The sequence below is a fragment of the Tachypleus tridentatus genome, chromosome 6, assembly GCF_004210375.1.
Source record: "Tachypleus tridentatus isolate NWPU-2018 chromosome 6, ASM421037v1, whole genome shotgun sequence".
Classification (NCBI taxonomy): Eukaryota; Metazoa; Arthropoda; class Merostomata; order Xiphosura; family Limulidae; genus Tachypleus; species Tachypleus tridentatus.
In genome coordinates this window covers 16,265,015-16,278,756 of record NC_134830.1, presented here as the reverse complement: position 1 = coordinate 16,278,756, position 13,742 = coordinate 16,265,015, and the positions used below count along the sequence as shown (strand labels likewise).

Sequence of the window (13,742 nt, the reverse complement as noted above, 5' to 3'; positions counted from 1 at the left end):
CACAGGTATCTGTTACTGTGCATGACACAAAGTTTAAGTGTCTTACTTTAAAAATTTTATTAAACTACTTTTTGTTTATGTTATATCAATTAGAACAGAACAAAATCTTGACACATAATCCATATTTTAAGAATATATAAGTTTTAAGTTCTTAATTCTACAAGGCAATCTTTTAAAAAATTCTAAATTTCTCCTAGAGTGACATGACATTTTCTCTTAGCATGTGACCTTCCCTATTGTATCCGTCATGCCTCGAAAAATTATGAAATATTAAATGTAAAATAATCATTGGTCAGACAAAATCAATTACCATAGTCTTCAGTTTTGTTTGGTTATAGAGATATTGAATAGAAAATCAGACCATTCCTGCCACACCTACCTGTTACATCCTCTATTTCATAATTTGTTAACAGTTCTCTCTTATGTTTAATTATAATTTACTTATACCCAATAGAAAGTCAAGGATTTTATCTATCAAATTATTTATTGTGTATATTATGTCCTGAACAGTTAAATGTCAGTTTCACTCAAAGTACCATCATTATTCTTGTGGGAAGTTAATGACCAACTTGGATGAACTTGCAACAACTTTTATCACATAGTTAGAAAGCCACAAAAATTTTCAAAGATAGGGGAATTTGTCTATTTTCTTGCCTATTATTAGGGTAAGTGGTTTGATGTATTATTTAATTCAATAAAAAGTATTCAGTGCATTACTATCATTAGTAGGGTCAACTGTCTAAGATAATTGAGAGCAACAAAAAAGAAAATAGGTCAAGTATGTTATTTCTTGTTTTTCATGTTTATTCTTTACACACACACACACACACACACACACACACACACACATACATATATATATGAAAGTAACTAAAATGTAAAAATATAGATCTTTTAAAAGTTAGTTATAATTAGATTAAATAAAACAGATAATAATAAAAATGTTTTGAGGCACACACATGAACAAATGTAGTAGCTTGTGAAAAATGTACTTTTAGTGTAATGTACACACGCCCCACATGATTTACAACTTCTAATGAAGTAGATAGTAGTCAGACACTGTTCAAAGGGCAATAAAACAATAACATTTAATTATAGATAGATATATACTGTTATGAACTTAGAGCTACTTTGGATAAATTAATATGGTTTCATATTAAAATTTGAAGTCCTTCTAGAAAACAAAATGGGTATTTTAGATTTATTTCAATTTTTGCTTTTGATGGTTATGAGGTAAGTCAAATTACCTGCTTCTGTTTTGAGATAGGGTAGAGAAATTAACAGATAAACTGAGTTTTATTGAAAAATGTTTGAAATGTATTCAAGAGGTTTTAAGGACTACACAAAGTAAATTTGAGGTTTTTAATATCAGTAAAAGTATTTTTAATCTTAGCATGAAAATCACTTTGCACACAGACTATTTAAAATAAATAAACTATACATTCATGAACAAGTTTTTATTTTAGTTTATTAAAAATACTTCAATAAAAATATTTTTTGTATGTGAAAGAGTAGGTAATGATAACTGAAAGATGGCCACATTTCAAAGTTTGAAGTATTAAATCTAAAAAGACTTGAAAGAAGTACTAAGAGGTCATGTGGTCAGTCACATAGACTGAACTCATAATAAAAAAGTTAATAAGAAAGGATGTGGTTCACAAGAAATAGGGGCAAGGTAACTTCACACACCTGAGAAACAAAATCCAAAAACATAATGGAAGGCCTAAGAGCCTCCTCAGATAGGGCATGGAAAGGCACAGTAAAATCATAAGATGAAAAATAAGTGATCTAAGTCCTTATCTGCCTGGACAGGCACAGCATGTTTGGGAGGAAGTGGGGCAAAGTTCTGGTGATAAAGATTTACCCATGTAACATTCAATTAATTTCCTAGCAAATAAGTGCCAAAAAATCTTCCACCAGGTCACCTGCATCTGAGACCTGTGACAAAGTGCCAGTTGCAGGTATGACCCACGATGTTATATGACTTCACAATTCATAAGTAGGAGGAGTCAACTGAAAGTATAAATAACAATACAACTACAATAAAGTGGGTTTAAATTAAGATAAAGAAACAATCTGAAGAAACTTCGAAGTAACATAAATGAAAACCAGTTTGCAAAAATATTAAATACTGAATGTGAAAATTGAAACAAATGAAGTAAGTTGTCCAAACAGAAGAGCTGCCAAATATGAAGTGATGGTTTAGATGGAGTTACATGAATATGTCATGCTGCCATTGGTGGAGAAGTGATGCATGATAATTTATATGAGATGTGTTGAAATCATCTGATTCTAATGGGTAGGTAGGAGACTTGTGTAAACAAAAAGTAAACATTTAAAAAGTAACACTGAATGAGAACAGCTAATCTTGTGAAAAGATAGAAGTACTGTATTGGGATTAGGAATCAGGTTCAACAATTTGTCTCTCGCCATGATCACATAACAATGTCAGTTCTCATTTCAATTTTCACACTTTTTGATAACTTCAATCATTTCAAATTCAAAGAAGCTTCAAAGTACACTGTTTGTAGTCAATACACTTATTAAGATTAAACTATCAACAACACTACACAATATCATTGTCAACTTTACTATAAATAATCAGAATTGGGCTAAATGTGAAACACTATTCACAATTGGTAATTTCTGATTGTGGCAGGTTGTAGACCATGCTTGTCTCAGAAACTGAAACAGAAAAAACTAAAAAAGAAAAAAGATTTTGCTGAAAGTAAATATAAAGTAAGGAAATCTTATTATGCATATGGCAATCATTTTTTTCAAATCTAAAGAATATAGAGAATAAAGAGAAATACCCTATCATTTTTCTGTATTAAATTTTGCTTGGATATTCAAAGATTTAAGTATTTCCTTCTTTGCATAGTAATACAATTTGAGTACATATTTTCATCAGAGGTTTTAGTTGCTTTCTTCTTGTTTCAGACACTGAAAATAGCTCACAATAACCTATACATTAAAGTAAATAACACTAACCTTGCCACCTAGCAGCAGGAAGTAACTTCAGATCACTTCTAGCTTCTTCAGTACTTGAAATGGAAGATCTAGTTGTTTGTTTCAAATGTTGACGGTATCTCTGATATAGAAAATTGGGTTAAAACACTTAAGAGTTTTCTTATTATAAGAAAATATGTTGACTACATTTCCAGATTCATGTAAGAAAATTTATTAAAAATCATTTAAGCTTTTCTGAAAACAACTCACTTGGTTGTAACCTTAATGTCATACAACAAACTTTACAATATACATGTATTACTAATAATACAAACAGTTGACATGCACTTTTAACTCCTTCAACATGGGCCCGGTTAATCTCACCAACCATGACGTCTTTGTACTTGCTTAAAAGTCTCTATAAATTTAATACTTCTAACTTTCTGTATTGTGTGAAATCTTCATAAAATTTGACAGTCTTTCAGTTAACTGGAAAAAAATCATATTTGTTAGTGAAGTATTTTTCAATAAACTAAAACAAAGATTTGTTCATGAATATACTAAATATTTGTTTGGAATAGTCAGTGTGCAAAGTAATTTTGATATTAAGATTAAAAATACTTTTCCTTATCTCAAAATTTCAAATTTCCTTTCTGTGAGACCTAAAACCTCATAAATACACTTCACGTGTTTTCAGTAAAACTTTATATTCAATATGTTATTTTCTCAATCCTATCTCAAAATGAAATTAGTCAATTTAAATGACCTTGTAACAACCACAAACAAATCAAAATAAATGTACATTACCCATTTTTTCTTTCTAGAATATCTTCATATTGTAACACGAAACTATATTTTTTTATCCTAAGTAGCTTTAAGGTCATAATAGTATACACCTACTTCTAATTAAAATTTATTGTTTCATTTCCCTTGGAACTGTCTAACTACTACAAATGCCATAATAAACTGTAAATCACTCAGGGCATATGCAGCTCATATTATACTATCAAGTTATATTGCTCACAAGCTAATACAAACTGTTAGCATATATGCTTCATGAAGTTGTTGTTGTTGTTTGGTGTTTTATGGCACAAAGCAACTATGCTATATGGGCCAAACAACTAGTGAAAAAAATAACGGTGAAAGTATTATAGAGTGTAAAGAGAAATTAAGTTAAAACAAAAAGAATAAGAAGACATCAGATAAAAACGAAACAGAATTAAAAAAAGCCAATGGTCCTTAAAAAATTAAAAACATTTGTAAGGGGTAAACTGATATTAAAAGCAAGTCTTAAATGCTGCTATTGTTCACAGTCATAATGATGGCATGATAATAAAATGTGGGCTATTGTGACTTGAGTGTCACACAGACCACACATAGGTGCACCAGTCCCAGATAAGAAAACGAGTTAAAAAAACTGTGACCAATGTGTAGCCTAGTTAGGATGACTTTCTCCTTCCAATACTTATGGAAACAAGATGGCCAAAATCCAACAGAAGGTTTTGTCAGGAAAAACTTGTCGTCATGTTGCTCACTTTAAGTTGACTGCCAACTGATATGGAGCTGAGCCTTGAATACAGGACTATATTTCATAAATGGAACAGGCACAGCAGTGATAGCGCCAGAGCAGACAGACTTAGCTGCAGTGTCAGTGAGCTTGTTCCTGTGAATACCAACATGGCCTGGTATCCAGAAGAGCTGGGTAGAAGTAGATGTTAAAGAGAAATGGGCCAGTCAGTTTTGAATATTGATAAGAATAGGGTGAGAACTGATGTGAAGCAACTCCAGGCCTAACAGAGAGAAAAGTGAATCAGTATAAATAGTACAGTTCATGTACTGCATAGTTTCTATGTGATCCAGTTCAAGAGAAATGGCATACAATTCAGAAGTGAACAGAGAAACTGTAGAGAGGATTCTGAGTGCAACAACTGAATCACGACAAAAAATAGCAGAGCCCACAGAGTCATCTGATTTTGAACCATCTGTATAAATTGGGAATGAAAGGATGGTTCGAAAGATGTTTGGCAAATAGAAGACGGTGCTTCCGATTGAGAGTATCTTCCTTCTTTAGACAACTTAAAGAAAGGTCACACTTGGAGATGGTAATAAGCCATGGTGGAATGGGCTGACCTGTGGAAAGAACAATATCATCCAAGGACAGACCAAACTCAGCCAATTGTGCCTGTATAAAAAGGCAAAAAGGAGCAATAGCAGACCATCTATTCTGAAAACGCATGGCCAACTGAGGAAGGTAGACACAATCCAAGGTGGGATGCTGTGGTAAGGATTGAAATTTAGAAGCATACAGTGCCCTTGTACACTTGATGTTTAGCTGCTTGATGTGTGGAATAAAAGTCAGCTTACGGTCAAATATAAGCTCCAAGAACTTTGCCTCTGGGACTATAGGAAACACAACTTAATGGAGACAGCACTCAAGGTCAGAGTGAATGTCCTGTTGGCAGGTTTCAGAAAGATATCCTGTAAGGAGAGACACACAAAATGATAAGAATCAATCAAATCCTTAATGTTATCTATATTTGAATAAAAACTCCGATTGTCCTACTGTATCAAAGTGGCCATTTTCATCCATGTGGAGGAGAATGGGATGGTGAACCCTTTTGTTTTAGACATTTTTGTTTTTACTGGACAGAGATCTATCCATCTCCATGAACCCTGCCCTGGGTTGAGTATGCAGCTCTCTGTCTGTAAACGAAGATTCCAGCGATTGAGGGAATGAATGAATAATCGTTTTGTATCTCAGGGCTGAAAAAGAAGATGGAACTGAGGAAGTGCTAGAACCCAAAGCCAAAGGAGATGGGCCTGGGCAGACACTGGAAGCAGTGGTGGGGACAGAGATAAGAGTGGACGTAGAATCGTCAACTCTTTTAATCATGGAGGGCAAAAGACTCAGATGTTTTGCAAATGACTCTGTTGGAGGCACAGAGAGATCTGTCTGCACTCCCACTATGGCAGTGGAAGGGAGTGCATCAGCATATGTCTGAAACAGAGTGGAGGACAGAAAAACTTCTGAGCTTCTGACAAGGAGATATTGATCACAATCTTCAAGCATTGCACCTCTTTCTCCTCCATCCACTTAGAGCAAGAACTGGAGTAAGAGGGGTGTGAACCATTACAGTTACCTCTGTGTGATTCCAGTTCACATTCACTGGCATTGTGGTCTTTGCCATCACAAAGAGCACATGTTAAAAAAACATGACAGATGTCTTCAAGTGGCTCAACAGCTGACACTAAAACATCTGAGAAAGTTGGGAATGTATGGCCATTCCTTACAGTTGAAATAATATGCCTTGACTGTGGCAGGTAGACATGGTGATGTAAACGTGAAAATTAGAACATCAGTAGACATATAAATACTGTCTTTACAGGCATAAATATAGCAAACCATAGAAATGCCTTGGCTGACAAAACCAGCAAAGATCTCTGCCTTGGAAATATTCTTCACGTCCCTCTCAACAATAACTCCTCTTGAACAATTCAGGGTAGCATGGGGAGTAACCTCGATGGGTATATTCCCAATGCTCTTTGAATTCAGGAGGACTTTAGTGTGTTGTGGTGAAAATGTCTCCAGAGCATAACTTTTTTGCTAACTTGGAGGAACCAGTAAGTCACGCTAATCCCTTTTGAATGAAAAAGGGGACATCTCCCCTAAAGATTTCTTGGATGATGAATGCAGCATGAGAAAATGAGGTGTTGAGTCTGACTTTGATAGTGATTGTATAAGTCATCCATAGATGGTTATTTTCCAATAATCTGTTTTTCATTTTTTATTTTTTGTTATAAATAGGGATATCCATAATAAAATAAGAATATTTCAGTGCCCAGTGTCTCCACAATTGATAGAAGGCACAATGCATTGCCAAACAAAAACTATGCAGCAATGCTAGGGTTTCATGAGCAATATATACAAACACCAACATCAAGCACAATGTCCACAACACCTGTTGAGTATGTCCAACACTGGAACTTGGTTGATCCTAGCTCAAGTGATCCAGGTAACTGACCCTGAAGGGGCCACTCCAAGGCTGCTCATCTACAGGAATTCAAGGCCAAAGTGGTATGTTAGGGTTAGACCCCTCAACCACCAGGATCCTCTATTCCCCTTCACAGGTCACCACAGATGGCAAACACATGGGTGGATGTTCAGATCCTAAAGAAGGTAAATTGAAATTACACAACTTTCTCTGGAAGGTCCTCTCACCATGTTCAGGAATTACTTGTTTCACCTAATCCAATCTTAACTAACTTAAAAAGATCCCTTTTCACATTTTAGTTACTTTTATATTAACAAATAAAGAATAAACAGTCATTAACTTTCTCATGGGAACAAAGGTCGTACTCTGAGTGAAGTTAATGATTTTCTTTTCAGAACACCACATAATACAATGCATGATTTGATAGATGAAAACCTTGACTATCTGTTCCTTATATGTAAGATATAATTAAGTGTAAGAGAGAACTATTACCAAATTCTGAGAGTATGTGACAAGTGAGTTGGTAGGAGGGATCTAATTTTCTATTTGATAACTCTATAATCAAACAATATTAAAAGCTAAAAAATGATTTGTCTGGGCAATGAACATTTTATAGTTAGTAACTGAAACTCAGTTTTGTACTTTCTGAAGAGGTGATGGATGAAATAGGGAAGACAAGACGTTTACAGAAAATATGTCATTTGTGACACTTTACGGTAAACTCAGGATTGTTTTTAATGTTGCCTTGTACAACTAAGAACTTGAAACTCATATGTTATTAAAATGTGGATTATTTGCTAATATATTTTTCTATACTAATTTGTGTAATATAAAACAAAGAGAAATTTACTAAAATTTGTAATGTAAGACACTAAAACTTTGTGTCATAAGCAGTAAAGGATACCCATGGTAAGAAGGTTAAAAGCACATATTAACTTTGAATGAAAAATAACATACAATAAAAACTTCAAAAGTTTTGAAGTAATACTTTCTATAAAATATATTTTTAATAAGTAACTTTTTTTTGCTCTTCCCTTTTCTTTATATTTGTATAATTAATAGAAAAACAGTTTTCATGAACTCTAGTAATTTTCCAAATGTTTGTTCTCTGCCCATTCTTTTGTTTTTGGTTTCACTGTAAATTTTATTTGGTATTTGATTAGTTTAATAAAAACAGTGTAATAATCATCTACCAATTAAATTTTGTAATTTTCTTCTCTAATTCCTTAACTCTTTCCATACATAGTTGGCATATTACACCAACCAATCTTATAATACAATGTAACCACTAGAATTTCCATATTATAACTTTTAAATGTTATAATACAATGTAACCATTAGAATTTCATTATTATAACTTTTAAATGTTATAATACAATGTAACCATTAGAATTTCCATATTATAACTTTTAAACCTCACAAATCTTCTGTACACAAAAAAAAATCAATTCTTTAATTGTTTTTACTAAGGATTTGTAGGTGAATATATGGAGTCACAGTGTTGACTGCTCCAAGTGAGTAATATTCATATTATGATTAAAAATACTTTTCTTCATATGAAAATTTTCAAATTTCATTTCTGTAACCTCTGAAACCTCCTAAATAAATGTAAAACTTTTTATATTTCTGTTAAACTTTATCTTTTTTCTGTTATTTTTCTACTGTATGTCAGAACAGGGCCAGTTGATTTTTCCAAACTCCACCACCATAAAAAGCATTATAAAATAAATCTATATTTCCCCTCTTCACTTTCTAGAATGATTGCAGATTGCAACAGAAAACTATATTTGTTTATCCTAAATATCTGAAGCATTGTAACTGTTTTCATCTGTTTATGTTTCTACTTTTATTATTCTATTGCCCTTTGGTTCATGCCTATCTAATAATCTTGTATACAAGTCCTAAATCACTTGGTAAACAAACAGTTCTAGTTACCTTGCTGAATAACATAACTTCTGAGGTACTCACAAGAATATTTTGTGGATAATTATCGCTGTTACTTGTTTTCATTTGCTTACTTAACCCTTATATAGCAGCAATCATCAACTGATGCTGCTACCTACAACATTCCTGCTGTTTAAAAGTTAATATAATTTAATAATTTACCTAATTTTTATAATTTAGTTAATATAAATAACAAATGTAGATAAAACAACATGAAATATAGTACTTACCTTTGATCTTTTTTTTTTATACTGATGGTACTAGTACACTGATCATTTATTTATTTAAACAATTCATCTAAAACACAAACTAATAGTATTCACAAAACAATGTTCTATAACTATTATAATTTAACTGGCTTTCTAACTAATGCACAAGAGACTTAAACAATTTTCTAAGCTTCTTGGTCTGAACAGTGTGTGAAAAACTTTCAAACTGAAGATGAAACAGACAATACAGATGAGTATGGCAAGTGGATATGACATTCTAGTATGTCTTTGTAAACAAAGAAGATTGAATGCAATAAAAATTTGACTCTGCCTTAGTAATAACTGTATGATAATGAGAACTTTACATTCAACTTTGTAACTTCAGATGGGCAGTAAAAATATTAGAGAATAGGCAAGGGAACAAAAATCAAGATTTTCAAACATGGTAAGTTTGAATATTCATTGAATTATTTCCTTTTAAAATAAAAAAATAAAAACTTGTATACTGTTAAGATTAATAACTATGTTTTTAAGTTAAGTTGATTCAAGCTTTGCATGAAACTGTAAAAGTCATGGCATGAGCACTCCAACTTACCTCTAGCAAGAGGTTAACTTGCTCATGCGTGAAATAGTAAACACTCCTTACCATTTTACTGGGCAGTTTTCTCATTAACATTTAAACATGTAAAAATTACATAAAGTCTCACAACAAAATCTCATTATTTTAACCTTCTGTTAATATTTTCAAGTCACCCTTGCAGGGTCAGAGTGAACCTCATCATAAAATGTATTTAAAAATATTTCAATTGCAATACACTATTAATCTGAGAACAAAAACAAAAGCATTCAAACTATTTTACTTCATTGTTCAAGAAATTAAAATTGAATGTTACATACAACTTGTTTCTTTTTTATCACCTATACTAAGTGTAATAATTTAATACAAACTAGCTGAAACTTCTGAGAACAACAAACTGTCTGTGCAGATGTTTATAAAATATTTGGTGTCCATGAAGACCCTGGAAGACATATTGAACAGATGCAAGCAGCAAACTATCACACATACTTTTTTCGTCAAAAAATAAATAATACGTGTGTGTGTGTATATACTAATAATCATACAAAATAAGAACTTAACATCATGTGTTAGAGAACAAAACTTTTCAGCAACCACATAATAATGAAGTGACTCAGATTTTGACATTGATTTTATTTCTGTATTTTTTTTTTATTTAGATTACATTTAATATCTTATAAACACACACACACACATTAATTTCCATGAAAAAAAATGATGATGGATTTAATGTAAGATGTATGGTTATTTCCCAACACATTTCTAGGTTTACATGTATGTTACATGAAATATAATTTTGAGTTTCTGGACTGATTTTCCATTTCAGAAAATTCATGTTTTCTTCAAGACATTATATTATTTATTTGGGTCAGATGTTTACCTATAAAAATTATAAACATGTTGAAATTAAACTAAACATTCAATCATTTGGAAACGTGGTGTACTTAACAAATTTACCTATGTACAAAATTAGATGTGCTTATGTACATACTTATATAATTCAGCGTTTACATTTTAGCCCAGCTGTTTTGAATTACTTAGCCTTTTAATGGTTATAGAAAAACTGTTACACTCATAATCTGAACATCCAGAAAATATCAACTATTTAACTACTCCATTTTTTTATTTAAATAAGGATCAATGTCCATTAGAAGTCAAAAGAATCAAAATATCATGCCTTTATCATTTGTGGTTATACAAAATCATATGAATCTTTTGAAATGCATATAAAATTAGAATATTTTCCATAAATTCTGTTACATCTTCTAGTAATATATTTACCTTATTAATTCTTCTCAAGTAGGTATCAAAATGTTTCCTTGTTACTTCTGGAATGTATGGAGATGAAGGAATTGGACCTTGTTCAACAAAAGAGTCTCCCCATGTCTTTATAAAAAAATCTAATTCACGCTTGCTTCGTCTTGGATCATTAAGCACAGCTGGAAGATTCTGGCTACTGTTGTGGACAGTCCATTTGTTGTAATCATTTACAATATTGGACAGACGCTCACCTTTCTGAAGATTATGATGCTCATAATCTGACTTCATGTTTGGTAATCCATCACTAGGGCATCCTTTTGAGTGAAATTATAAAAAAAAGCACTATTTACAAATACACACATAAATATAAAATACATGAAAAAATGGAATAAACTAGCATTTCTTCATGAACAACTATATATACTAACAAAAAAAATTACAGCTTCCCTACTTTATTCAGATGTGTTGAAAATGAAGTGGATAAGAGATAATAAAAATTCAAAATATGTCCACTGAGACTGGAAAAAGATGATGAGAGTGGTTAGGTAAAAGAAGCCACAGACAAAGCCATTTTGTAACCAGCAATCATAGAAATGGATAGACCACTCTCAGAAGCTAGGTTAAAAAAGAACTGAGATGAAGAACAATTAGACAACTTAAAGGAAGGAAGGAAGTAATGAATGGATCAACATCGACAAACCATCCATTTATAAACAACTGAACAAAAGATCATAAACCATCATAGTAGTAGATGGACATTTGAGGCAGATGATACAGAAGTCCTAGGATTACCAAGAGGTGATTGAATGTAAACCACAGTTTTGATGGTTGAATCTAGGTGATGAGAAGAATATGGTGACAGGAGCTGTAAATTAAAAGCAGTACCTTAGAAAGAGTCAAAGAAGAGAACAAACATACAAAAAGATGGTGAACTCAACACAGACTCAGACGGAATAACACCAGAGCCATGAAGTCTCAGAGTGAAGAGCAAAAAAGTGGTAGCTTGATGCAATGGATAATCACAAATGCATTAAAAAAAGAGAATTCCCAAAATGAGAAAAAGTTCACAGAAACACCAAGAAATGCAAGAAAGACTCTGTATGAAAAACAGTCTAAGCAAGACAACCAATCTACTATTAAATTCACAGCTCTAATAACATGTGCATGCAACAAATGGTTGTTAAAGTTATTAAGAGACCAAAAGTAGAGCTTCAAAATAAGAAAACTGAGATTTTGATACTAAGTATCTCTTTGTTATGTAATATAAAAAATGACATTTGAGTTGAAATAGCTTAAAATAGGTTTCCAGACAGTTTTAAGAAAAAAAAAATGGTGTCATGCTCACTGAACTTTCCAGATCTCAGAGGCACTAATGTGGAAAGACCACTCCACAAAAGACCAAACACTGAAAATATCCAGAACTACATACCACTCGGCTAAAAACACATTCTTGATAGAAGTAATGGGCTAAGGAATATGGATGGTAAGAGTAGTGTAGAAATGTAAGAACCACTACAACATTTAGAAATAAAGAGATTGAGGTACAGAAAAGAGAGAAGACAATGGATCAACAGGTATATAATACTGCCAAGATGGGATCCAGTGAAGAATATACAAAAAGCACATTTCCATAGGAAGAACAGATACAAGAGAGGGAGTCTAACTTCAAAAAATAAGGCATCCCAATACACAATAAAGCAAGTCTAAGAAATAAAAAGGAAGTTAACAGCAAACACTGACTAAAGATATAAGAAACTTGAAAAACAGGTTAGTATGACTTTCTCTAGTAAAGCTGTTGAGGTAGTAATGCAGTTTTAAATAAAAGGTTAAGGTGAGTGAGAAAACACAAAGATGAGCAAACTGAAGGTAAGAGAGTCAAAGTAGGAGAAACAATACCCAAGCTGGTAAAACAGATACAAGGAATAAGGACACTGAAAGGATGAAAAGTTCCAATCACAAACAACAGAAATAGAGACTTAAAGCCAAAGAGGTCAAGACAACTGAAAGTCAACACAAAAAAATCTGAAGTAATGCAACAATCAGGTAAATGAGAAAGTTTGGGTGTATGTAACAAGTTCAACTGAGAACCAGCAGAAACAGAGTAACAGAACATGACATATGTAAAATATCATAGTGGAGATCAAAGACAGGCATGACTTAGTACTTGTCATGGATAGAAGAACCAAAAGCAATAGCAGGTTGTGGGAAGTGTTAGTCAGAGTCATTCAAAGACAAAACAGGCTCAGAAAAAGTAATAAAAGCAGGAGGGCATGGATCTTGGATCCAAAATGAAAAATACAGAACAGAAACAGCTATGTGATATACAATAGCAGATACAGTGTTTACCAATAAAGTAAAATCAGTTATTATTTAAGGAAAATAAGAATTTCTATGGAGGAGACTTTGGACTTCTCTAGTTTCAGAGACCAAGAAAATATGATAAATCATATTCATTAAAATCTATAAAACTAAAACTTACTGTGCATGTAAGATGTGTTCCCATCATACATTGATGCAATACATGTTTTAACATAGAGTGGTAGGACTTTTGCTCAAAGCCTTCTTTCAGTGACACAAAATATTAGTTATCTGTGGTATGGAAAGGTGAATAGCATTTCTGAAAAAAAAGAGGTTCCTTACCGTACACTACAGAGGAGTCTTGAGATGAAGCAGGATTTAACAACAGATAATCAACACAAAGCTGAGGAAGAAAAGATCTGCACAAAAAGGAAGCTTAAGGTGGGAGGAAGAGAGTTGAAACAGCAATTCCTAGTTTGGGGATGTTTGTAATAAGTTCACCCATGAAATATA

General features: G+C 32.4%; 1 protein-coding gene across 1 annotated transcript in view; it reads right to left on the bottom strand.

The window, feature by feature from the left end:
* The window catches only part of LOC143251556 (vacuolar protein sorting-associated protein 54-like), a 49,921-nt gene extending 36,480 nt beyond the window's left edge, over window positions 1-13,441 (bottom strand). The window contains exons 1-3 of the mRNA XM_076502827.1: window positions 13,411-13,441; window positions 10,953-11,245; window positions 2,992-3,091 (exon numbers count right to left, since the gene is read on the bottom strand). Coding sequence (XP_076358942.1) covers window positions 2,992-3,091; window positions 10,953-11,245; window positions 13,411-13,441 — 424 coding nt within the window. The remainder of the gene's footprint in view (window positions 1-2,991; window positions 3,092-10,952; window positions 11,246-13,410) is intronic.
* Window positions 13,442-13,742: the final 301 nt, after the last annotated feature.